General features: G+C 42.8%; 2 protein-coding genes and 1 long non-coding RNA gene across 11 annotated transcripts in view; 1 reads left to right on the top strand and 2 right to left on the bottom strand.

Annotated features, from left to right (window-relative positions):
- The window catches only part of Cap (Cbl-associated protein), a 70,983-nt gene that overhangs the window by 34,241 nt on the left and 8,960 nt on the right, over window positions 1-27,782 (bottom strand). For 6 of the 9 annotated variants that reach the window (XM_083087818.1, XM_083087811.1, XM_083087810.1 and 3 more), the window contains exons 2-6: window positions 13,487-13,638; window positions 13,292-13,368; window positions 13,150-13,212; window positions 6,539-6,625; window positions 258-5,660 (exon numbers count right to left, since the gene is read on the bottom strand). In XM_083087818.1, the coding sequence (XP_082943944.1) occupies window positions 258-5,660; window positions 6,539-6,625; window positions 13,150-13,212; window positions 13,292-13,368; window positions 13,487-13,638 (5,782 nt within the window). Of the gene's footprint in view, window positions 1-257; window positions 5,661-6,538; window positions 6,626-13,149; window positions 13,213-13,291; window positions 13,369-13,486; window positions 13,639-14,317; window positions 14,511-26,843; window positions 27,774-27,782 lie in introns of those variants that run through there. The other 3 variants (XM_083087812.1, XM_083087815.1, XM_083087819.1) reach the window with 3 other exon arrangements.
- Window positions 9,369-13,141, bottom strand: LOC145964757 (uncharacterized). Its single transcript, XM_083087841.1, has one exon. It carries the CDS (start codon window positions 10,834-10,836, stop codon window positions 9,784-9,786), a length of 1,053 nt encoding a protein of 350 aa, XP_082943967.1. The 5' UTR covers window positions 10,837-13,141; the 3' UTR covers window positions 9,369-9,783.
- Window positions 14,043-15,203, top strand: LOC145964768 (uncharacterized). Its single transcript, XR_014436550.1, has 3 exons — window positions 14,043-14,425; window positions 14,630-14,971; window positions 15,113-15,203. It is a non-coding gene; the product is annotated as an uncharacterized LOC145964768 (long non-coding RNA).

The raw sequence follows: 27,782 nt of genomic DNA on the forward strand, positions 1-27,782 counted from the left end.
GGAAGAGAGAGAATTAGCATAATACCATCAACATCGTTAGTGACGACAAACACTAAGGCATCTACAAACGTCGAGACAAGATGCGCGCGCTACGTTAGTTGGTTGTTACAAAAGGGGCATTTCTCCTCGGCATATCCAGGATGGATTGTTCCGGCTTTGGACGGGAGCAGTCATCAATCGTCACCAATCATATCTCGCAACACGACGAGCAACACAGCAAAATCCACCGTCCATTCCATTCGCCGTAACTCACTCACCGCCCTCGTCGTCGGACATGATGGAGATCTTCAGGAACTCCCGCAGATGCTTCGGCAGCTTGCCGGACGCGTCCCGCAGCTCCTTGCCGTCGATCAGGAATTTCGCGTTGATCACGTCGTCCTCGTCCTCTTCGCGGTCCGTCCCGCTCTCGTCGAGATCGATCCCGAACTTGTCCAGCCGGCTCCGCGCCTTCTCGATGAACTCCTTCGCCATCGCGCTCATGTCGCCGTCCGTTTTGGGGCTGATGTCCTCGCACGAACTGATCTTCAAGACTTTGTGGTTCTTTCGCTCCTGCCGCTCCAGCACCTTATCCACGTACTCGTCGTACATCCGCTGGCGAAACACCTCGCCGTTCGTCGGTAACGTTGTCGGTCTCTTCGCGACGTCGATGGTTTTCTTGCGCGATCGAGTTTCTTTCTCATTAGACACCCCGGAATCGTTCCTCGACTTTTCCGTCGTCCGCGTTTCCTCGTTAACTCTACCCTCGGATGTATCGTTTTTCGATATTCTCTTCACGTTTCCCGTCTGCGTGATCACGTGGCACTCTTTACGCTCGATACTCTCCGAGGATTCCTCGTGAAAGCCGTTCTCGTGAGATACCTTTCTTGAAAATTGCCGACTTCCCGCTTTATCGATCGTCTCCGTGCGAGTCTTTTCCACATTCCGTGATTTCTCTCGCCAGTGTTCACTGTGAATTTCCGGCTCGCTTCGACAGGTATTATTTTCGAAGCGCCTCTCCTCGTGGCTACGGGGATGTTTCTGTTGCTCATTTTCCGCAGATTTCTCGCTCGTCATCCCATCCGGAACGTCGACAACTTTGCGTTCGAAATTTCCATCGGTTTTCCTCTCAGTTTCTTCGACGGACGATTTCCTCGCGTCGTCGCAGTGTTTCGTACGATGAAAGTGCGATTGAAATTCCTCGAAGGCTTTTCTCTCCTCCTCCTCCGCCACTATCACATTTTTCAGCTGCTCCTCCAACAGTTCGATATACTTGAGCTGCTGGATAAAGTACTCCTGCGGCAACGAGCCTCTTCTATCGCCGTCGAGTCGCCGCGACGTTTCCTTCTGCAGCACTTTCAGTTTATCCATAATTTCCACGGCGGCGACCTGCTTCAGTTTCTCGGTCTCGTGACACGATCTTCGCGGCTCTAGATGACTCCTCGGCGGAGTCTGGTCGAAGATGCTCGTCGTGTCGATGCACGATCTATCCACCGTAACCGCGCGCTTCGGCAACGGCGGCACCTCGAGTTTGTCGTCGATCAGCGCCGGATTCACGTGTTTGCCGGGATCGGCCGTTCTCCGAAGAGGCGGTGTTCTCTTCCCGACGACATCCATCGATCGATCAATAATGGCGCTGTTCATCGCGAACGCGTTCTTCGTAAACGATCTCTCCGAATCGCGAACTTTCGCGACGCCGTTCGCCAACAGACGATGTCCGTCAGTGTCCACTACGGTGGACTGTGGCGTAATCCTAAGTCGATCGGTCACGTGACCATTTGGCTTATCACCCGATTCCTCGCCTCTCGCCGCCGCCAAGAATAGCTCATTCGCAGTGGCGCTTCGGCGATTATCGCAGTCTGCTAAATTCGACCAGTCGTTCGGTCGGACGGCCTTAAGACTTCCCTGACCTCCATTGTGCCCTAAAGAATCCGGGACGTCATTCTCGGTTATCGTTCCTCCATTTTGTTCCTCTTTGATAATTTCTAGTAGCCTGCTGCTCGATCTCTCGGCGGTATCTCGATTAGTCATTCGAAAAGACGTTTTCGAGACCACGTCATCGTCCTTAATCGTCGGATGGATCTCCACTCGATATCGCGGCACAGGAACGCACCGCGGTTGTTCCTCCCGATAACTGTAACGGTTCAGAAACTTGCGGTGAAGATCCAGAAGGGTGTCCGCGCTCGCGCGCACTTGCGAGGCTTGCTGCGAGGGCGACAGGCACACCAAGAGCCTGGGATCCTCGGAAGTAGACAGAGCTCGCCATCGTTCCTCCATTTCGCCCTCCGACTCTGACAACTCAATATTAACGTTCGCCGGCGACCTAGTCCGGTCTGAAACAGCGTTTACAATGTCGTTAGGTCGAAGCAGCGGTTCGTTCCCGTCTAGGGTATTCGTTAGTCCGCGTCGTCGAGCATCACTCACTCCATGCATCGTGTTTAATCGCTGGGCGTTATCGTTATGTTGCTGACGCGCGCTTGTCCGCGGCACGTCGCTCACAAACCTCTGCAGAGTCCGCAGACTCTCGAAGATGCTCAACTTGGGCGCGGTGATCTCGTCAATCATCTGCGATCCGAACGGCATCGATAGAATCCTCTTCACGCAGAGCTCCCGCAGAGAAGACGGTCGTCGCGATATGTCCTTCGAAACATTTTCGCGATTATTCCGGGAAACTTCCTCGGTATCATTCAGCGACACGTAGTAAAGATCCTCCACGGGCGAATAAGGAATCGGCTGCGGCGAGCTCTCTGCTGATGTTTCATTGGCGAGATCTTCCGCGCTCTTCAGCAGAGTGAGCTTTCGTTTCAAAAGAGATTCTTCCTTTTTTTCGTTCTTGGAATTATTCTCCTTCGTTTCGCGAACGTTTGCACTGACGTCGGTCAACGATGCTTCCAATGGACGATGTTTCACGGTGCTCAAGGACGTAGTACTGCTAGAAGAATCGTGTCCTTGAACGTCGCCCTCGGGTGAGGGATTTTTGCTCGCCAAGATATCCAGCCTTTGAGAGCTCGTCTCGTCATCGGACGAATTCCTCGCGTTACTCTGTCGAGACGAGCTGCGCGTTTCTTCCTCGTGTCTCTCCTCGCGCTTCGACTCCCACGTCGAATATTTGGAATCGCAGAGGCTATCGCGCTGGTTAGCGCTCAAGCTTTCCTCGTGTCGTTCGATTATCCTCGTCTCTATCTTCTTCTCGCTTTTCATTATTCGCTCGCGATGAAGAAACCTCGACGTCGATTTATCATTCTTCTCCTCTTGCTCGGATTTTCCTTTACTCTTGGTACTCGAAGAACCCATCGTCGATCTACGCTTCGCCGAGGAATCTGGACCGACGTCCGATTTATCGTTTTTCGATGACCGGTTGATCGTAGAACTCTTCTTCCCCGAATCGACCTGGGATGAAGGAGAACACCTATGCACCTCGGTTTCACCCTCCTGTCGGCTCGACGGTGCGCTTCGATCATGTGTCGCTGCTGCAACAAGCGTCGCCGCGGGCTTCCCTTCCCCGCGACGCGTTATTTCCGTGCTCGTCGCATCTGCCAACGCGACGCCGCGCGAGCATGACGGATCATCGTCACGAATATCCGATGACGCGATCGATCGGCCGTTCTCGACATACCTTTTCGAAACGATGTCCTGGTTTATGGAACTCTCGTCAACCATAGTCGAGGCGGATTTACGCGAATTTCCGGAAGAAGAGCTTTCGCGAATTCTCTTCGACACAAAGGGATTTCCGCAAGTTTTAGGGAGCTCCGGTCGTCGTGGTGACTCGTCCGTTACTTCGGCTTCGCAGCTCGTTGTATCGCGTTTCCGTAAATTCGTCGCGACGACTGGTTGACGATGAATATTCGCGCCGCACGAGATATAGTCTATTTCAGGTAGCGTCGGTGGTCGCTGAGGCTCGTGGCCGAAACTGGACGATCTTCTCGGTGGAAGAGGCGGAGGTCGTTTCGTTTGCGGATTCGAGGATGAATCAGCCTCGTCCTCCATCCGAGATACATTGCCGGTCACCGTGTGCGTTTCGACTTCTTTTAGCAAAACGTCACATTTCTCTGGTGATTCTGCAAGTGCATCGACCTCGGTCAATAATTTATTATCTTTCGCTTTATTTGTGTCGCTTGCTGTCACATCATTTTTCATCGTTGCATTTTCTTCAGCGACGTTCTCTTTGTTACTCGTCAATCTTTCCTCGCTATTATTTGCATCGTTTTCCATAATCTCGATATGATTCTCGATCTTTGGATTGCTTTGCGTTGCATTCGCTACAATTTCCACAGATTCATGAGATAACGCGTCATCTTTCGCGTCCGTTACTTTAATAGCAGATATGGTGTCCTCTGTTGTCTGCATTTCAGCAATATTTTTAGCTGAACTCGGTTCAAGATTTTGCTCGATCTCTGCGCGATTATTCGCTTCATCGCACGAATGTAATTTCGAAACGTCACCTTCCATCGTATCGATCTTAATCTTAATATCACATTCCAGTTTGTCAGAAACTTTCTCGACCTTTTCAGGATAGTCCAATTTTGTTTCGGTATCGTCCGTCGCCCTTTCGGCTGAATGTCTATCCTCGCGCCGATACTTGCTGATCTCCTCGTTTATGAAATCTCTGATGTGCTGCGCCTCGTCCTCCGACAACCTCTCGGTCTCTTCTTGTATGATGTCCAAGAAGCTGCGGGCGTAATGCGATTCCGTTGACATCGCGCGTTTCCTCGTCTTCCGGCGCGATGAGACAGCGACTTTTTCAGTGGATTTGTTCTCTTCCGTCGAGACATCTCGAGACATGTCTTTTTCGAGAGATCGTCCTCCGTCCTCCGCCACTTCCTCGGAGAAGCTCGGCAGTTGCAGGCCCTCGATAAAGTTTCGCAGCTTCCTCTCCACATCCTTGGGCATCACGGTGGCACACATCGAAGTCGGAAATTCCGTTTCCGATCTGGAGAACTTCTTCTGCAGCACGAATTGCTGGTCGACTCGATCATTCGATTTAGATTCTTCGAGCTCTTCGAAGCTTCCCGATCTCTCGACCGGCTCCTTATCCGCGGCAGATTCGAATTCGACGATTGTCGGCCGGCAATCCACCTCCGTATCGCTGTCATCGACTTCCCGAATCTCCAATCGATTTCCATTCGCCTGCGAGAGCTCGGTACTCGAGCAACCAGAAAACGGTTGTATCGATTCCACCGGCTCCGATATCGTCACCGTCGTCCGGTCGCCGCTTCCCGTCTCCAGGATGCCCACTCCGGCGATATGGCCGATCGTTGCCTCGAGGGGTAGACTGCTGACAGTCGTAATCTCGATTATCCCGGGGCGATACTCCTTCAATTCAATCTTCTCGACTCTGCGTCTATCATCCGGGCGGATTCGATATCGACGACTCAACGATTCGCCCTCGATCAAATCGGCATTTTCCGGAATGGCAGTCTTCGAAACGGAGTCGTTCGTCTTCGGGTCGTTGTCGTCGTCGTCGTCGTCGCGCTCGTTTCTCGAGGACGCCGCTGCTTGTTCCTCGGGTTTCCTCTGCTCGACGTTCCGCGGCGATTCCGCAGGATTCGCCGGTCGCTGAAGAGACGGACGGTTTCGCCGGTTCCGATTCCTGCGGCCGCGGTTGCGGTTGCGCGCGTTACCCTGCGGCATCCCGACGCTGCTGTCCTCCGCGTCGGTCGCGTACTCCGAGAGATCGCAATATCCTACGACGTTTCGCGAATTCGTGGAGAAATTCTCAGAGCGCGAGTTTCTTCCGCTTTTCCTCTCTCCTCGTCTCTCCTTCCTTTTTTCTCCCTCTTCCCTCGCGCAGGATTCTCCGCAAATATCCCGTCGCGGTCGTTTTACGTAACTTCTCCGAGCTTCTCCGTTTTTCGCCTCCACGTAACATTAGCTATGCGTTTCTCTATTCTCCGGACTTTTCTCTCTCGCGCGCACTCACGTGCGTTTGACACGTCTTTTTATTTTTACATTTAAAGACGACGGCTCGTTACGATTTCCCTGCACTCAGCGCAGGAAAACAGCGGAATTTTAAGATTTCTAAGAGTATTACATAAAAAAGCTGTTACTGTAGAATTACATTAGGCAGAAAATTATTCGATCTCTCCCACTGAAATGTCCACTGAATACGCGAAATGGTGGATTTTTTGGGACTAAGACAAACAAATTTATTAACGTTCAAAAATAAAGATTTAAAAAAGATTAAAATAGTTTCTTTAAATTTTTTATAATAATTACTCGAAAATATATTATTCTTCTCTATCTTTAAAATCCTTGATTACTGGATGTAGTTAAATCTTCGAATAATTTTACTTTTAATTTGCTACGCTAACTTTTAATTTACCCAGCACCTTTCATCTATGTTATCTTAGATCCGAGTTTCTCTTGTCTACATACGAGACAATTCGACAAGCTTTTAGGGAGATCGTCCCAAACAGTAGCAATCGCAAGATGATGCTTAATGAAGAAAAGAAGAGAGAAGAAATCGTACATAGTGTTTCAGTGATCATGCAAACAAGCGTAGTCCAGTCCAGCATCCAAGTATATATATTCCCTCCTTTTGTCAATAACGAGGCCCACTTACCTTTTTTAACGTCGCTTCGTTGTTCGCCCGGACAGCTTTTCAGAGCACCGTTCTGATTGGCGTAGTTCTGCTCGACTTTTGTGTCATCTGAAAGAAATGGTTCGATGTTACGATGCGCGAATCTCAGAAAATTGTCTCGTTCAAAGTTAAAAATTATCCTCGTTTGCCCGCGATAGCTAAAGCTAAAAAACATATTTTTTAAAGATATAAAGTTACATAAAAAGAAGAAAAAAATCTAAGTTATTAAACTTTGTTATATGCAATTTACGTTGCAACGCTTCGCTGGTAGTTTCCTCGATACATCATATTCTTATGACAGATCTCTGGGACGCTAATCTAATAATCTTTCGCGCACTATCGATCGACAAGAATTCGCGATATCACCGCTCGCGAGGCGACGAAGCGTCAAGCGTGTGCGCGAGGCACAAACCAGCGCGTTAAATTTAGGCGAGAATCCCGACCAAGTCGCTCATGTTAAACGTCAACTACAAGCAAATCATCGTGGACACAACCGCGACCTGTAGGGTTTGTGAATCGCGATTATGCACTGAGCATACGACGAGTGGACCCACCACTACCCGTGAAACGCGCCCGCGTTCCCCACCCGTCAAGAGTCACGTGTTTCGTCGTACACCTACATGCTTCACACGTCGATCCAGGTGAATTCGTGTGACGCGCGCGCACACATCGAGAGAATTTCAATCCCGTCATCGGTGTCGGGAATTTCTACGGTCGTCCATGTAGCTCGCACAAAATTCGATCTCAAAATTCTCATTTATTCCGCGATGAAAGATGTATAGTTTAGGTGTCGTAAGAGTACTCGACAACATTTTTAGAAAAAATCCGGTGAAGGAAACCATGTTTTTTTTTTTTTTTAGAAGAGGAATACATTGGGTATTTAAAAAAGATAGTGTACATAAGTATACATACGGATATAAAACTGTATACAGGGATGCAATTGTAATGCGCATTAGTGTACGCACACAGGAGCAGGCACATGTATACACGTCCCCTCTAGAATCCCCTCTGAATTCATGAATAGCGCCGCTTCCGAGTTGGACTTCCTTCCGAGCACACAATGCCGAAGCGACTGTCGCGCACCCATCTATTTTCCACACTTTTCATTGCGTCACGGCACAGACACACATGCGTCGCATGTGAGATCCGGAAGTGACGGAATATCTTTTTTTTTTTTTCGAGCGAACGCGCCCCCTCGTGTAGCGAGTTGACCCGTTTAATTCGGCGACGCTCGTAACTCGATCCGAAAAAGCGAAAGGAGCGAATGTAACTAAAATAAGAAATCCGATGGATCGAAAGCTTAATGGTATGGTAATAAAAAAAACCTATATATCGGAGAGTCGCGACCTTGCGGTTACGCAACGAAAGTCGCCGAGCACGATAAAAAATATATCACATTAATTACGTAATGGAATCGAAGGAGATTACGATCGCAAGATTGATTAGTCATGGACGCAAATACGATAGAAAGGGGTGAAAATCGGGGCGACTACAGACGTAGCGTTACATAATTCCATAATTTACGAAAAATGAAACATTTTTTTCTTTTTCAGAGTTTATGTTCGCGGTCATAACAATTAATATAAACAATAGTCCTTTTTAATTTACAGTCGCGCTATTGTAAAAAAATTGCGCGAGATTCACGGGGCGAATTACGAGTGACGGATTTTTCCCCGGGGGAAAATTAGAGGGGACGTGCATTTAGCGAGCCGGGACCAGCACCGGGACCATCGCCATGGGCGCGTTAATACGCGCGATGGGCGCGACGGGTGTGCCCCGTCATGGCCCGAAGGTGCCAAGCCCACGTTTCCGCGATCCGACGTCTTCCATCTTCGTCTCCTCCACAGCGGAGGTCGCCCTGCCCTGCCCTCCTGCGCCCTTCGCGTCATTCTCGGCGGGGGATTTCCTTCGATCCGATCGCCACCGCCGTCGCTCATCGCTTGCGCAATCCGGCTAGCGTGACATATTTTATTGCCCGACGACTCTGCGTGTCCGTTGCACAATCGATCGCCGGCGTCACGCTTCGCGTAGATTCGACGGATCTAAGATCCGCGCCCTTGAGTCTCATTTTTACACTCAACGCAATTTCCGTGAAAAAATCTCAGAGATCGGTTATCGTTTTTAATTATAATTTTTAATTATAATTTTTAATTATTTTTTAATATCAAAGAAATTTGACGTAAGGATGTAATTACAAGTTAAAGATGTAATTACAATTGTAATGTGCAGATACAATGGGAAAAGATAATTCCAAATTATACTTTCCAAAGCTGAATGTTTCATCATTTGACACAATTGATCCATTACTCTATTAATTGTTCGTTTAATGTAGTTCGAGCGATCGCATTTTTACGTTTTCGAACTACGCGAACTGTTCTAGATATCTGGCGCACGACTTGTTCGCGATAAAGAAACAATTTCCGTTCGAACAAACCCGTTCAACAAACGGAGATTACTATTTCCGGTAACGCATTGTTCAATCGAGACTGCGAGTTTCGCGACATAAATCGAAATCTATTTCATTGACCATAATATCGATGCATAAATGTTGAGCACGAAAGATTATCGCGAAAATATTTATAATAATTGTACTTTTGTCGATAAAGTGTCATTGATGTGAACGAATATCGTTAAAATAAATCATATAAAAATAATATAAATATTTATAAAAACATGAATTATTCATTATTTATTTTTAAAAAATTTGTAAGAAAAATTAATATCTTTTTCTTATTTTTTTAAATTATACATTTTATCATAATAAAATTATAATTAATAATACGATTTGGTTTTATCAACTGACAGCGTCGACAAATTTATAACTCTAGTACATCCTTTATTTAAAGAATCGGATGACCCTCAAAAAGCAAACGTAATGACGCGTTACTAATTGCGCCGCCTCGTTTGTTACGGCAAGAACAACCTATAAGCACGATTGAATTTCAGTGACAAGAAGCGTACTGTTAATGTCAATGCGAATTGGATTGATGTGAGAGAAACTTCGGTTATCGCAAAATGTTCGTTAAGCTCGTAATTAAATTATTAACATTGTTTTTGCAAAGTTTCTCATATTTCATTATTAATTATTTAAACAACATTTATCTGTTTGAAAAATATTTCATGAGAATTTTACAAATATTTTTTATGCAGACATGCGTCCTTTTCTCCGACTTTTATTCCCATCGAGCATATACATCATGTTAAATTTCTCTAATCGACTTTAATCGCTACCTACCGTTCCCTATTTCGACATCGAACACGTTCGAACTCTCGCCCAGTGACCGGTCTCGACAGAAGTCCGAGTCCTCCTCCTTCATGATCTCCGTCTTTACACGATTATTCGATCCCACCCCTTCGTAGCCTTCGTCCCTGAGTCTCAACCCTTCCCCGTGTTCGACAGATGTTTCCGAGCGCTTCACCTCGTCCTTGAAGCGAACGGTTTTGTTCTCGCGCGCCGCGAGGGACACCTGTTCGCCGTGTCGGCTCTTCAAAATCGGCGCCCTGACAAACAAATCGAGCATCGTACGTTCGATCTTCAGATGCTCCTCCACGATACGATCCAACGTATCTGCGTACGATCTCTCGCAAATGTCGTACAAGACGCCGTTTTCGCAAGTCAGCTTCCGAAATCCATCGGAAGAGCTCTTCAGCTCCTGGAATCTATTCGTCTCGAGTCCCTCGGGGATCGCCACGGTGTTCATCCGCCTGAAATCCAGGCTGTTGAGCTTATTCTCGAAGTTTTGCCGGGTCTCCGTGTTGCGAAAACACGGCGGTGGATCGATGAGGAACTTGAACGCCTCCAGGTGCTCGTAATATTCACGCTCGAGCTCCCCGGCCCTTCTTCCGGCAACCCCGTCGTCTCCCTTCTGTCCGGTGCCGTTGACTCTCGACGTATCTACGGTCGCGGGAATCTTGCTCTTCCTCAAGTGAACTCCGTTAAGCGTTCTTGAAATTCCCACGTATCTCGATTCGACCTCGTCGTTTCTGACAAGCAGTTTCTTCGGATGCGTCTTCAGTTTGTTCTTCGCGTTGCTCATCTTAGCTGCCCGTCGTTTCCACGAAGCACTGAAGCTACGCATCACGGTCAGAAATCGGGCTTTGGAGCGCGACGAGGTGATTTTTTGCACGGATTCCGAGCGACGACGATGATGACGTTGACGACGAGTGGGTGGACGTTTCGTCATCACCAACGGATCCGTCGTCTCGTTGCAGCCACGCCATCGCGACAAGCGTCGCTGATTCAACGTTGTAAGACATTGAGCGCAATCGAAGAATTTCATCTTCTTCCGAAAGATCGTATCGATTTTATCCAAATTTATTTAATTCTAAATTCATTTGAGAACTCAAACTCTCGTTTCCTATATAAAATACTACGACTGTACCTTGTTTTCAAGTGTCGTTAATTATCATTGATCCAATTCGCGTCCTCGCTGAATTTACTTTCATCGCGTGATTTGTCCCGATGAATTTATCGTTGTAATGCCCTTTCCTTCGTTATTACGCAATCGCATGCAGCTTCATTAAACAGCGATTCGCGACTATTGTATCGCCGGATAATACATGTATTGTTGACGATCGCGTCACTCGCATCGCTAGATTTCCACGCTGTTGTGTATGCGTTTCCTCATTGAACACTCATCGATGTTTTCTTTTATATTAACTCGAACATTCAATTCATCGGTCGTTGTGCCGGTCACGAACTTAACGAAAAAATGATTATAATTTATATATATGCGAGAGAAATTTTATATTATCGTGGTAAACTGGCAATTGGTCGATCACATAATTGTCGATGGTGTTTCTTGCACTTTTCGTCTGCTATTATGAATCTCTTGATTAAATTTTATTATGCCGCGCCGAAAAAAAATTGTACAATTCAAAGTTATACAAATTTATACGACGATATTCACACTTCACTCTCTCATTATCCCTTTATCACTGTTACGTTTTAAAAGAAAAAAATCTATGCAATCGACTCCAATTTTTTTGTTGGACATTTCTACGTTTTTTCCGGCGATATTAATTTCTTTCTTTTTTTTAAAACAAACGATGCAATGCGATTCAAAATTCGATTACTCGGCGCGGCGCGCTCGACAAGGTGTTCCCTGATACTGAACGAGAAGGTGGGTCTCGCAAGCCTCGAAAAGGAAGAAGAGGAGACGAAGAGGGTCGTCTCCTCGACGCAGGGCCTTCTTGGAGAGCCGAGGGTGCGCCGGGCACGGAATTGCCGCGTGTCGTTGTGGTCGCAGGTGTACCGTCGTAGGTGAGAGCGTACATGTGAGTTGGGGACAGGTGTGTCGCGTGTGCGTGAGACAACACACGCGCGTACTCGACGCGAAGCGTGGGTATGCTATCTGGATGTGCACTGTACCGCGACGAGCGGGCAATTTGGAGAAAAGAGCCGGTAATAATAGCCAAAGTGGTGGGATGATCCGTCGCGTATTTATGGTCAACGTACACGTCATATGCTGCACTTATTAGGCCCGTATCCTTGGTTAGAGTCTAAAGCGACATCGAAGCGAGCGGCCAATTATCGGCGATTAATTAAGCGCGATGAGGATAGCCTTCGAAATTGATGTCTCTCGATCTTTACACACATCTTTAAAATGTTCTTTCGGTCGCTTTAGTAAATCTTCATGATTGTAATTTATATATATCGCAAAATCTTGTTAGACTGATGAGAAAAATTCGCTTCCATCTATCGATTCAATTTTTAGAGGGAATTATTTTTTGTTTTTATCGTGAAAAAAAATTATCAAGCATAGATGAATGGCGATGCACGGAAGGCCGACTTGATTAATTCGGCCAACCGAAATGTCACCGAGGCTAACTTCTGCCGCTGTCGCGCATAAAGGAACAGGCAGCCATTGTCCGCCATTGAGATCATTGGAGATAATTAAACTACGCGCATTGTACACGCTCAGTTAACTGGCAGGATTATTGTGCTCGACCAAGCACCGGCAGTCATGCGTGGGTAATTTCTGAATCCTCCGGTATAACTCGACGCGTTACAAACGGCAACGATCGAGAATCGAACGTATATATTGCGGAGAACGAATCGTGAATTGTTAAGAGAGTCGACACGATAATCACCTGCCAATGACTCGGTATATTTTATATGTTCGATATAGCCTATCTATGAACTAACCATGTTACCCCCGCCTAACTTGTTTCGATTACTAGTAATCGTGGTCGCATATCTGTAAAATACGTCGAGTTAGACGCGTTAAAAATTAATTGGGAAATGAGGTTGAGACTCTCAATATATATAAGCCCGATATTTGATACCGTACGAGATTAATCGGGAATCAATATCGAACACGGTGAACTCATTGCTCAAACCGCTCGCGATTAATTGGAAATTTGCTCGTAAATTCAACATTATATTTAATTAATCATAGGCCACATTCTCAATGCGTTCGGCGAAAGTTTTTGCGGCGAAGCGACCTGTTAATTATTAATTATCGATATGCATGATATATTTATATATTAAACGATCGCAATCATCGTTTTACATAAATATTTCACGCGTTTCTATCTTTATTTGAAGTAACAAAAAAGGTAATAATTTTATACAAAGACATCAAACTTACTGGCAACGTTCTTCTCGGCTTCTGTCCGTGTGCGCGTGGTCGTTGTGGTCCTTGTGGTGATCTCTATGGTACAAAAATGACAGAAATGATGATTGGCTCTCGCTGTATTTGAGATTGATAGATTTTCGCGACGAATACTTACTATTCTGAATTTCAGTCGTAGTATTTTCCTGTAGACTACTCTTGTAGATCCTCCTTTTTGGTGAGCCGATATTTTCTCTGCGACAAAAAAAGAAAATAAAATTCCCGATTAGATTAGAATAGAATAGAATAGAATTTAATTTCTCGCTTCTATTATTTCGCAAAAAGTCTTAATATCTTAAAAAAAGCGACTTACTGGTTAAGACCGAGCTTTAACTGTTCCCCAGAGTTACGTAGCAAAGCGTGTGCCTCGCTGTTGGTCAGATCTCGAGTGCGTCTTCCATTAATGTTACTAATCAAATCACCCTCTCTCACCCCTTGCTGAGCTGCCTTGCTTCCCGGATTTACCTGTAACAGATAAAAAAATCAAAGATTAGAAACATTTGGAAGATTTTATCTATAAGAATTTAATTTGCGAGATCGTTAAACGCAAACAAATGCAAATTGATGCGATTCGATTAATCGAAAACGTCGAGCGAATTATCAGAACGAGAGGACATTTGAGAGCCACTGCAGTCCCTTAATGGCGGATCCCTCGCGCCTGGAGGCAGGCAACTTCTCAGACGTCGACACGCGATGTTGTCTGAAAGCGGTCGTGCAGGCGAAGCAACGACAAATTACCGCACGATGGAATCGAAATACAATGATGACTTAGAAATCGATAGTTTGTCGATTAACAAATACCGTACGATATTTAAAAAATATATTACAATGTTTAAATTAATATATTTCCTTACAATTATATTCTTTTTTTCAAGATGGTTGATTATATTACACGGCGCAAAAATGTCCAATTATATCTGTAGTATTGGCGACGTAATGAAAAATTGGAGAAAGAGCGCTGGTCTCTCCGTGGAAAAATGCTTTCGCATTTATTGCGATAGTAAAAAATTGAACGAGCGCTTCACGTGCAACATAAATAAATCCCGAGGTAAATCCGGGAAAAATTAACTTTTCTTTTTTCGACGACGTTTTTCCGCGCGTCGAGTCGAGATTTAAGCACGTCGCAGACGTTTAAGATTCTCACCATGCCGCCGCGCTTCCGTTGGCCGGATACTACTCGGAACTTCAACATCCCGACGAGCTCCTCCGCTCGATAGCTGACAGAAAAACGTGAAAGCACCGGGTGAAGGAGGTTTGTCTCGATCCCGCGTTTTCCTTTGTCACCGAAAAAAACCTTTTGTCGCCCAACCAACTTTGTGAACTTTGAATTTTTTTATGCAATTTTCTATGAAACAATCGATACGTGCGTATATTATGTTGTTTATTACTTCGTAAACACGCACATATATTTGAGAGAATGCACTTTTATCTATTCGATTAACGTTTTATATTATAGCTTCTTAAATTTGCTTCAAATGACATGTTGTTCGCTCAACAAATCATAAGCATAAAATAAAAAAATGCAAGATATCGCCGTGAGTTATATATCGCGGGATGAGAGCTATCAGTGAATGGACGCGACCAGGAGGACCACGTCGAAGGAGCGACGATGCACAACACGTCGGAGGAGAAACGAATACTGAAGCTCGTCTCCTGGACAGGATGTATCCACGACGCCGTTGGACCGCCGTCGCACCGGCGCCAGACTTTTCGGCTACGGTGGAACAACAGAAAAGCTCTTCCGGTTGACCTTCCCCGCGATGTTGTTTGGATTTCGAAAGCAATGGAGGGATGAGGGGTGGGTGTGACAATGAAATATACGTCGACCCGATTTTCAAGCGAGAAATTCGATTTTGTTTACGCAACTAAACTGGCTTTCTGCCAAACCGCATTGTTTCGTGTATTAAATCGATTAAACGTGTATGAATTTATTGTACAGATATACGTGTATCTTGCATGAAGATTGTTCAATCCAAGCAACAATAAATAACAAGGATGACGTTTGTATGACATTAGTAGAATAAAATGGATGAGACACAAATTGTTGTGTCTCGATATTTATAATATATCAGAGGCTAGCAATTATATTCAAGCTGATGCAGAAAGCTAAATTATCGACGAATGAGCGAGCGAGCAGCCACGAAAATACGCTCAAAGTGAAACAGGCGGACGAGCGTTGAACTAGCAGACGGAGCTCCACGCTTTACGCTTCGCGCATAAAATCTTTCAAACTTTTAACTATGCGCGACACGACTTTCCAAGTGCATCGACAAAACTTGGAACGCTCTGCTTCATTACCAGCCAATGTAAGCTATTTTCGCGGCTAAAGAGCTTTCCAAGCTATTCGCGACAACATCTTAGCGTTATGTTCTAAATTAATAAATACATAAATGAAATCTTAATAGACAGTCTAAATTCTTCGTCCATTTGGAATTAACTCTCTTGGGATAAAGTAATATTGAATTAAAAAATACCAATATAAATATCGATAAAAATACCGATAAGTACTCTTCGCTGATATATTAATACCTCAATTTTATATCTCTCGACAATATACTATTTTCGGAACGTCAATTTCTCGATCAAGTGTCGTCCGATTTTAATGACTCTTTAATCATCGCGGGAAACCGCAAAAGCGATTGGAGAAAGCGACGAAGGAAATTGCTTTCCGACAACGCGGGATAATAGCATTCGATGCGACCGGGTGGAAAGCGAGGAAAAACCAGACAAGATGATGTAAGACCGGTCAAGGATTATCGTGGCCAACCTCGCGCAGTACCAGCGAGATAATAAGCGATCGCAGGACTACAGAGGATGCCGAACCCGCCCGCGGGTACTCGCACACTTTGCTAAAACATTCGCATAATTTGTTTCACGAGCGCGCGAATCATCCCGGACGTGCCGATCTTAAGATCTGTACGGAATTCGGATAGAGCGAAGAAAACGAGAGAGAAAAACCGATCTTGGAAGGTCTTAAAGAAAATTTCAAGACGTCTTCTGACGTTTAATTCTTGCAATTTTTTTCACATCTTTCGCGGAGCTTTAGAAAAATATAATAAGAATGAGTTATTCCCTTTGAAATTTCCTCGATCAACTTAAAGTCGATTTTTCCACGTCGATAGCAATTTTCACCGACAAGCTCCTTTCGCCGTAACTCTTATCGTTACTCGAAAATCTCGCGGAAGTATTTCGTATTTGATTATACAACATTGTATCGGCGCTTCCGAGGCGATTTATATCTCACGCCCGGCAATCATGCGACGCGGCAGACCGAAAAATTGAATATTCTCGAGTGCGTACGATGCACGAGCATCGTGAAATCGATCCCGTACTTTTCCCGACCCGTTATACTAACTTTACATAATTGTGAGGACAAATCGATCTAACGGTGACAAAAACTAATGGCGAATTTCCGTGTATCGAGTCCGCCGCAGAGAGTTTTAGTTTTTTACAAATATAAATTTTTCAAATATTTCTTTTCTATTTTTCTATTTTCTATTTTTCTCTTATTTAAAACTAATTTAAAATTAATCGAAATACATTTTTCAACATTGCAAACTTATCTGTTTTAAAAGAAAAACTCTTACGAGAGAGAAATAATTTTCTCTCGGCTCCACTTCGTGGCTGTCTATCGAGCGAAGAAAGGCATGACGACTTCGTGCCAGCTTTAATTGACGGAGCCAATTCGCGCCCATTATGTGATTATCGCGCAATAAGGCGGCCCGTTACGTACAAAAGACATCGTCGAAACCGAGAAATTACCGTTGGTCGAGGATCGTTAGCGGTCTTTCCATTCTAGGCGACGTAAAGAGTGCTTCGCTACCGAATAAGATGTGAAATTTTACGCGTGCAACTTATCATGTGAAACGATCGATTACAAAGAACGAGTATGCATAAAGCACGAGTATGCATAACGCAATTGGCGATGAGTATAAATATAAATAGCGTTCACGTTATTCGCGAAAAAAACTTGCCAGAAAACTTTCCTTCCAATCCAATGAAAGTGCAAGATTGTAAAATGACGTATTTGTCACAAAATGAATTTTCTTAAGTACTGCGAGACAAATTTTAATTCTTCCAGCATTTTCAAATGCAAATACACACCTTATACGCAATTATCGAACAAAATTAATTTAGACTGAGCGTCACGTAAATATTTTAATGGTGACAATTTTAATGGAGAACGTCGTGGACTTGACCGGAGCTTTAAACATGTCAATCGCCTTTGTAGAAAGGAAGAGATAGAGTGCCTATCTACATTATAATAGCATATGCATAAGAAACGCGTAACAAGTCGAAGGGATTTCCAGGTAGTCGACACTTTCGAGCTACGTGAGCGGAATACGACGCTTAGATTCTTCACTCTAAGGAGCACGTCAGATCTCTCAATATTTCGTTTCTAAATCTATTTCCGCGAAGACTTTATATCGCGAAGTGAATTGCAGCCATTCGAGACAGACACTAGATTGTAATTTAACTGTTGATCGCAGCCGTACCACCCCGGTGATAAATCTGTAGACACCCACCGCGAGATACGATATTCGTGCACGCACCAAAGATAAGGGCAATTTATAATTGATATTACAGCGTATAAAAAAGTATATATAATTATAAATAAATTCAGTAAAATTTATGTGTCATAAATGTGTTTAATTTAATTCCACAGTCACAACCGAGCGTTTAGTTTTCTTAAAAACACATTAAATTGTAAAGTAAAATTACGAGACTTTTCTAATTAAATAAAAAAAAGGTCGCAAGCACGCGACTTTTACATTAATTCATAATCGGTCTTTGCACTTTCACGGATATCTCGGAGAGAAAATTTCTCCTCTTTTCACTGACGTGTTCGTTAAAAGTCATATTATATTAATTGTATCAAGATGAATCTTTTGACGAAGAAAGAAAATCGTGCGATCAATTAACTATAATTCTGGAGTACAAGTCGCATCCACGAGAGTTATAGAGAGGAAACTTCACACGCAAATTATGAGTTATTACTTTATAATCGATAATTTGTGTCGCTGGAAATGTGCGTTTCTCGGCGCGAGTTTCTCCCACCGTTGTTAGCTCACAATGCGAGTTGCGCATGGCGTGGCATTAATTATAATTCAATCGAAGGTGCACTACGTCGAAACGACGACGACCAACTTCGACCATTAGCTCAGGTCGCGCTAGAACCGAGGATGGAGGCAAATCGTGAGGGATTCAAAGGAGACAGGAAGAAAGGACGACCGACATCGAGTCCTGCGAAATGCATTATGCATTTGGCTAGTTCCTCGCCGAGGATGGTTGGAGGTTTAATTAGAAGGTAGACTAGAGAAAAGCAATTAAACTCACTGCGCTGGGACAGGAAAAACAGATCGCGATATAAACGTCAGCGTCGTCGTTGACTGGCATTTTCCCTTGTCCGTTTGACAATCTCCTTCCTTTACATCTTCCTTTTGAAACGGTAATTAACGCGAAATGACGAATCGGCAAATCCGCAGATTTTTTATTTTTTTATCAATATGTTAAGTAATTTTTATGTAAAACTTTTCTAAATTATTCGTGTTAACTAAATTATTCTAAATTATTCGTGTTATATTTTAAAAGAAATCAGGTTAAATTAATATTTAATTTCCGAAAGTCATTAAAGTATATTGAAAAGAAATAACATTATACTTTTCCAGGAAAATTCACACGATCTGTTCGTATCGATCGAGACAAAACTCACTTGAAACAAAGCTCGTTTGTCGTAACGAAATGTGTATTTTTAAGTCTGAGTCGCGATCACCATGCATGATCCATTACAGTAACATCGACGTTCCGTATAAATATCCATATAAATCTAGTTTGGATAGTCACGTTCCGCGGATATTTATGCAATATCCGATATTCCAGCCGCGAAATCTATTCGATGTTCGTCGATACCTATCGCATGAATATTCGCTGGACGCTTAAAAAATTCAATAAAAAGTCTTATAAAAATGATAAAAAAAAAAAAAAAAATCATGAATGTATACATCAAAAGTGCTCAATTGCCGAATTACTTTTCAAAGGAATATTCATGTTTGCGCACGTGTGTCATTAATGGAATAGTAATAGCTTCGAAACTATGAAATTAAAACGCAAATGATTCACTTACTTCTTCAAAGAACGAAAACCTAAAAAGATACAGTCAACTTGCTATTTAATATACTTTTTAATTAACTTTAAAAGGTAAACGTACCATTATATTCCCCTCCCCTCGAATTATCTCAAACCCGCTGAAATCTTTTTCGCTTTATTTTTACACAATTATCTTGAGAAGATCTCCCTCGGCAGAAAAATTCGCAGAAATATCAGTATATTCCAGAAGAGAGAGAGTATCTTACCCCGCACGCATCATTTCCGTGCTACGAGGATACTGTCATTCACAAGCACGCGCGATTCGAACGAACACGACGGATTCTCACTCGTCCGCGGATTATAGACTATTAACGAGTTTACGAGGGCATTCCGCGTAAAAGTCCACTCTTTCGAGGTGCGGAAGAAGAGGCGCGGAGAGAAACCGCCCCCCTTGAATTATCAGTGTCACACAAGCCAAACGCCCGCGTGTTTTGCGCGACAGTCTGACAACAGATATTAACCCGCTGCACATTCCGTCTCATCGAGAGATCGTCTCGAGGGATCGGGCGGTGCCGTAATTGACGGGCTGGGAGAATATAAAGATGAAATATATACATATGTATATCCGGGAACGAAACAAAGATACACTGGTACTTGTAACAGTATTCACCATGGAAGATATATTCTTGTATATTCGATGAACACAGAACACTCATTTTTCATTGAAAACCGATATTTTCCAATCTTTTCGCTGGCTATATGCTCTTTATACCAATTACTCTTTGATTGAATTCGTTAAAGCCTACGTCGAGTGCCTGGCACGTATTCAAGAAATCAACGACGCCATGTGACTGGCATCGTACGACCCTCGATTATTTATATCGTTTCAAGAGGAAGAGAAAGAGAGAAAGAGAAAGAGCTCGACCATCGGTAAATCTTCTTAAGAGGCGCAAGGTGAAGGTAAAACTTTAAGAGAAGTAAAAACTTTGCATTTCAATAGGTATCATAAAACATTCTCATCTATTCCATACCCGTCTGGAAAATACGCAAAAATCTTGTCGTGGAAAGATTCGTTAAAACAATATAATCTTAATTATCCGTAAGTATAATAAGATGAACAAACAAAAAAGTTCCCTTTCTTGCTGATACACATCGATAAATTAAAATGCACCAGGCCAATGACTCCTCCGTAAATGGGAATAACGGCGGATTATTTACGATGAAATATTCGTATTGGTAACCCGCTCTCTACGGTCGCCACTAATAGCCACGGATTATGTCGTAGGCTGGGTTAAGTCCCTAATTAATTTCTACACCCAATTTTCCGATCCACCATGATTTATCGCGTATTGTGGCTTTAACGTCGCGTTCAATCGCTCTCATTCTCGAACCACAAACGCCGTTGCCTTAATCATCAGTATTTTAATACGACAATAAATGTACCTGCCAAATCTACTGTCGATGTCTCGGGGATTGTTATTCATGTGTCGAAGCTCGTTAGCGCAAAAACGAAAACGCGTTGGTGATGTAACTCGTTTAAAAATATACAATAGCCGAGCCGCGTGTGTGTGATGCTTTCGTTCCGTAAATGATGATCCCAATAAAAGTGTATCAAACGATTTCGCAGAGTTTCTTGACGTTCGTTTCTCGATACCGTCATCCGATGACCTTCGATCGATGAGCTTGCACGAAGCTTTCCGAATTGAAAATAGCCACACGCTTTGGTCGAGGCGTCTCAAGTTTCTCGTGCATCCCCCAAACCGCATTTGCCTTGCGAGCGAAAGCGTGAACATGTATACAAGATTCGTATAAATATGCAAGGCAAAAAATTTATTTTTCATGTGTCAATCGCTTATTTTCAATTTCACGCGCGAGCAAAACATCATCGTTAATTTATCGGAAATCAAATCAAGTTTTGCCGGGTCAAATCGATCCTATCGATGTCACCTGCAAGTAGACCGATAATAACCCTGCACACAGTAGTGACCCCGTACTCTCGACTCGCGATCGATCATGGTACCGTTTTTAGCGAAGGCGAATAATTCATATATTCTATAAAGCGAGAATAGAGTCTATTCTTTCGGTAATGAAACATTTCGTTCAGCATAAAGCGAAAAAATTATCAAATGAATAAAAAAGAGAATCGGGGAGACGGAAACAATACGAAAATACGAAAAAAGCTGCAATATTATTTCGCGGTCGATATTTGCGCGAACATGTTTCACCGATTTTTATTCGCTCAAAAAAATATTTGATTAATATTTTTCCTCCTATCAATATAAAATATATATATTAAATTTACAATCTAAATGCATATTTGAAATATGTATATTAAGAAAAAAGCACACAGAAAAAAAATAAGTGTCAAATCAAAACTTATATACTTAAACTAACGCGTTCATTGTTTCGTACATACGCAATAATTTATAATCTTCTTAGGAGAATTTAATAATTTTAAATTTCAACAATATTATAGTCTTATTTTAATATTGTAATTGTCACCTCAAGAATATATAATTATTTAATTCTACTTTAAGAAAATTATAATCTGATTTAAAAATGTTATTTTCTATCCAACATTGTTTCTTTTCCATTCAAGAAAATTAAATCTTAAATCATAAGAATATATTTTTCTTGATTGAACTATATAAAATGGCTTCATTCAAGTAAGCAATTATTCAAGCAATTATATTTTTCTTTAATTAACGCAATATAATCTCATTTCAAGATTTCCATGTTAAAACTAAAAATATTTTCAAAATAAGAATGTCCTTTTTTTCTGTGCATTATCAAGAATTTCCGGTTAATTATATGAATGATATATATAGGTCTATTCTTTCCGGTTACACTTATTACATTCGTTCTTTCTTTTCTTCCAAGATGTAAGTACATGCTTGTTCCATAATAAGTACAGGAAACGTACGGTGGAAAAATACGGTACGGATATTAATGGAACTGCATGTGAGAGAGAAAAAGAGAATAATATTTTTCTTCGCGGTTAAAAACTTTCGTCCGTTTTATTTGCCGATAAAACGTGCTTAAAAATAGAGCACGTAATTAATGAAAAAGTTAAATCGCGATAAAAAATATGTTTGATCATGAAATTGATCTGAAATACTTTCCAATAATATTGTCCGCGTACGAATGTATCTCAATGTTACAAATCGACATTACACAATGATTTTTAACGACGATTACAACAATTGTTTATTAAAAAAATTGACATCCGATCGTTCTAGTTGAGAAAAATTGACGCTTCAAATTCACAGACAATGTCATTAAAATGAAGTATATCTACTTTCAATCTATTGTACATTCTTCAATTTTATATCTCTTGCTATCTGTTCTCTCTTTTCTCTTCTTTTACTCTTTCTCTCTTTTTTTACTAAAAGAAATCGCGAATTTGATCCCCATAGTAATTTCCATCTTGGCGCGCTTAATCATCGCCCACCACTCACTGTGTATTTTCTCCTGGATGTTTTATTCCATTGATTTTCCGGCGAGCTTTCCCCGTTTTTCCCGTCACCGATGTCGTCCGAATCCGCTTTTCACGACACCCGCCACAATCGCCACGCACAACTATCCACCCGATGTCTCTTCTCGTCTCATGCGAAACGCGCAAATTCGCCGAACAAAAAATCGCGCTGAGATGTGTTTTCAGCGTGGCCGATGGCACCGAGTCCGGTTGGTTCACTGAGAAAGAGAGAGAGAGAGAGGGACTGGCCTAGGACAATATTAGAACCGGGTTCTCTCCGCCGGACCGCACCTCGTCCATCTCTCTATATCCCGCGAACCTCTCGTCTTGATCTTGGTCCATCCCACGCTCCCCCGACTCCCCGAGGCTCCCCATCTACTCACCCCGCTTGAATACGACGTAATTCCGCACAGACATTCGGCCGTAAATCATTGAAATTACATTACGCGTGTATGTTATTAAACGAATTAATATTAATAAAAAATTTCATTATCTATCGAGATACCAGTGAATATCTCCCGCGACTTTTTTTCATAGAAAAGATCGAGTTTAAAATTTCTCTAAAATCGATGTTAAATTTCATCCAAAGATGACATCGTATAATTTTAATCTGAAAAAGTAAAATTGTCATACCGATATTTATAGACAAAGACCTGATTTTTCTCAAACATTTTATTAATCGATTAATCATCGACTTTGAATCCACCTTGGTATGATTATATCAAAAAGACGCTTATTTTTTTTCTTTTAATACACAATACAACCACAGTGCCTTATATAAGACCTCCTTACATTTCCGTTACACATCGCACGCACGCGCTTGTGTCTCGTTTTACGCGTGTGATACTTTCTTAATTATTACGTGCAATCTACGATTGCATATCGCGCGTTCATACTCGATATCCGATCGTGGAACGCGCGCACCGGCATTGCAATCGCACTAACGCGACCTCGAGATCGAGATCATTACGCGATCGCGATGCAGGTAACAGTCCACGACCCGTCGTCGCAGGTATGTTTGCAATGCTCACGTAAGACGCCCCCGCCCCTCCCACATCGCGCGTGTGCAACGCGCGTGATAAGGCGAATCGTGTTAGATTTAGGGTCAACGATGCGGGATACATACGTGATGAGGCGAGTCCACCTGACTTATTCGGCGCGTGGGTGCGCCTTCAGGTCAATGTTAATAGATATAGCTGTAGTTGGTCATAATCCTTATAAGATCATCGACGACGAATAACAAGTGTTTTGGCTAATGTCAGACGAATCTTTAAATCTTATCGATATTTTATTAACTTACATTTCTTTTTTATCGAGAAATAAGAGATCTCAATATCTCTCTCAATATTTTTATTTCGCAATTTAAGCAAAAAATTAAGAGATATGATGGAGAAAAAAAATAATATTATCCTATTTATATATGTTTATCCTATAATTATATTGTATATATAAATTCAGCACATATATACATATATACATACTATCTGTCGGATAGATGCTATGTTTTACACTTATGCTATACGCATACAATTAGTGAGGCATAATCGAAATACGACAAGAAGACCGTCTGTAACAACCACGTATGTTTTCGGTCTCAGGCTTGCAGATCTGGAATTAATTAGCCACAATCGCTGCTCTTGTTATGACGTTTAATCGTAAACCAAGAAGCATCGGTTACAACCCAGGAGCTTTTTGCGCATCCCTTGTGTCTTGTTAGTCCCCTTCGTTTATAAAGAAGACCACTTGAATTATCTGCGACGCCACAGTGCATGCATGCAAAAAGGAGTCTGCAGTTGTAGAACTCTAACCGCGCGATAATAAATAAATAAAAAAATTGTGTGCAATGTGCAAAATACATAAAAAAATAGATGGAATATTTATATGTAATATTATCAATTGAGATCCAAGAGATCTCAATCATAAATATACGACAAATATAATCACGGTTTTTAAAGCTCTCTCTGGATAAAAGAAAGTTTGCCCTTTGACAGATCCCGCAATTTGAGAACCTCTGGTATAGCGGGTAACAACTCGGACTCCACAACCTGGGTGGTCAGAGTTCAAATACCGTCCGTCATCTCCGGAGTTTTCTGATACAAACACGCCATAACTTCACCATGACTCAAAACACGCTCCGATCTATAGTTTCCCTGTGCATTGACAGATCGATATGTCAGAATAGTTTCAAACTTTTCATGCAAAAGATTAGATTAAAAATTATACAAAGTAATTAAATTAAATTAAAGAGAGTTCCAGATTCGCGATCAATTTCTTTCGTTGATTCTTTATTATCGTTATTCGATAATGCTTTCCTTCTCAACAGAATCATCAAGATTGAGAAAGGTTCTTCATCAGTTATCTTTGAAGCTATGTGACATTTTCTCTTTTCACCTCCGTGGGCGTTAAAACGCGTTATGTTTTGATGTAACTCGCCTTCTTATCGGATGATTCTAACGCATATACGACATGCGTACACGCATAATGCAATTAGAGATTCACGGATGAAGCCGGAGAGAACAAGACCGCAATCAGCAGCTACGTGACTTTCGCAATCACCGCCGATACCATCCGTCTCGCGCATCTCTTCTGCTACTTGCGGGATCCCGCGGGGGTTGCGAAAGGGGAGAGAAGGAACCCGGGAATAATGGCGGTTGTTGGAGCGAGTAAAGATCAATTCGTCTGCAGGTAATAATGTCGGGTAAACACGCGACGCGAAGGTTCGCGTCCAAGGACCCGCTGCACCTCGATATTGACGTATCGAGCGGTAAACTGAATTAAGAGACGACTTTCATAATGGTGAGCTATTTATAAAGCATCGGCTGATAGAGCGCATTTTTATTAACAATATGACACCAAATTTCCACATTCAGTGCGAAATGCATATCGATCGAACAGTCTTCTTATTCGAGATTCGGTCAGCAATCGACTCGATTTTTAAGTAAAAAATGTAGCTACAATTTTAACGCGAGAAATGTAACTTTTTATTTCATTTTATCTTATATTTAATATATACTTTATTTATTCTTGTAAATAATTCATCTTTATTTCTTTCCAGATTCAACTTGGAATACTCCAACATTGCGTTTCGTTACATCGCTAATCGTGATATTACGCATATTGAAGCGAAGAGAAATATTAAGAGGAATGCATTATGTATAATAAGCGAATAAAGCTTTTATGGGCGACCTTCCCTTCGAAGAATGTGGTCTCGGTCGATATTTTTTCCGAGGTGTGCGCGGAGCAAACGTTGGACGCGCAAATATTTGCGGGTATGCTCGCGTACGATACTCTTATTCTGAAGTCAAGAGCGCGCGGTTATAGATATTTCCGGTTGAATCTAGAAAAAAAATTTCATTATACCCGAATGTGTATCTAGCTGCGCTCTAACACGAGAAAGCATTCCTTCAATTGCACGTCAAGTTTCTAGTCGACGGAGAAATCTAGCGATGTTTACGTCACGACAGATCATCATCATTGTGATGCTATACTTTGTCGTTATACTTCGCTGTCTAATTTCGGCGTGATTCTGCCTATTAATCTCGTAAGACTTTCTACTCATCTTTTTGCGTATGTCAGATGATTACATCCTGCGTGTTCGCAGATAAATACCAGCGTCTGCTTCCCGAATAGCGCCGCGAGCTACAGCCCTCGTCGAGATTGAGAGAGAAAGAAAGAGAGAGGAAGAGAAAAAGAGATCTCCGACTCTCTCGCAATTAAAGCCTCGAGCGGCCGCTTAAGTTACGATTGTTACGGAATTAAAGGCGCCTTTCGGCGAGAGAACATAATCCCTGCTGGCTGCGAGAATCCAACTCCCTTCAAACTATCCGCAGTATTCATCATAAACGAGGTCTCGTGAAATAAAAAAAAAATATATATATATATATATGCATCAGTTTGAGATAAAACTTTTTCGTACGAAACGGCTTTTATGTAAAATTATTTGCAGAGATCTCTACATCTCTTTCTCTCTTATCCGCGATTCCCTTTAAATTTGTATCACATTTACTTTAGGAGCGCGACAAGCGTTTGATTTACGCTTTCTTTAACGCTCCCTTTCACGTGACACATGTGTCACATAGATCGAACGCATAGGAATTAGCGTACAAACCTTTTTCCGGTATGTGCTTGGCAAGCAAGCCCATTGCGCGTAACTCGTGTGAACCATTGTGAAGAGATTTTTCTCGATCGCAATCTCTCCTGCTCCTGAAGCACGCGCGATTGTATGCGCGCTTGATGATGACTACTTGCTCTACAAATGCGCGCACTTTTCTAAATCATCGTCGCGCACAATCGCCTTCGATGCCGGATGCAATTTCGTCTCATTGACAACATTGATACACTGTAGTAGTTTCACACCGCAACTCGCAATTTCTAGGAAATTTCTAAGAATCTGGCTCAAAATTCAATCCTCCTTTTCTCGAGAGGAAAAGAAATGCTCGAAACGATCCTTTTCACCAATCTCTCTCTCGCGTCTTCTCGTTTCAACGTCAATTGAACATTAGAGGGATTCTCACACTTTGAAATGTCCGGACCGCTTCGCAAGCGCGACTTCCGCGTTTCTCAGGACACGAGCGATGAATTCTCAAAGCTCTTACGAGGCGTACGCGGTGTGGCACACGTAGCACAAAGCTTTCCCTGTTTTCGCGCGGAAAAAAAAAGCCGCTATCGAGTCTTGCACCATCGATATGACTCAGGCGTTCGCGTTCCTGTTCGTCGAGCTGTATCAATCCGACACATTCATCGATCATTTAACAGGCTTTTTTTTATCGGAGCACCATTTTTCCCTCTCTTTCTCTCTCCGCACAAAGAGCCGTAGTTCGTCATCGACTAGCGAAACAACGACGCAGATCCGATAAGGCGTCGGTCCCCGCTCATCCGCGTTATCGAAATGGCGCGAAATTAAAAATCCATTAGTTAGATACGAATCGCGAATTCCGATAACAAACTTGCGATCGCGCTATTTGATAATTCGTACTCGAGGAGCGAAGAAACACGTGCGCCTGGAACGAGCGGCGATCGGGAACGTACGTCTCTCGATCGTACGCGG

The sequence above is a fragment of the Camponotus vicinus genome, unplaced genomic scaffold (genome assembly GCF_025532165.1).
Source record: "Camponotus vicinus isolate PSW18456_S1 unplaced genomic scaffold, iyCamVici1.0 SCAF_14, whole genome shotgun sequence".
NCBI lineage: Eukaryota > Metazoa > Arthropoda > Insecta > Hymenoptera > Formicidae > Camponotus > Camponotus vicinus.

Coding starts and splice junctions, on each gene's coding strand:
- LOC145964757 (XM_083087841.1), bottom strand. CDS start 10,836: ATGAAATTCTTCGATTGCGCTCAATGTCTTACAACGTTGAATCAGCGA.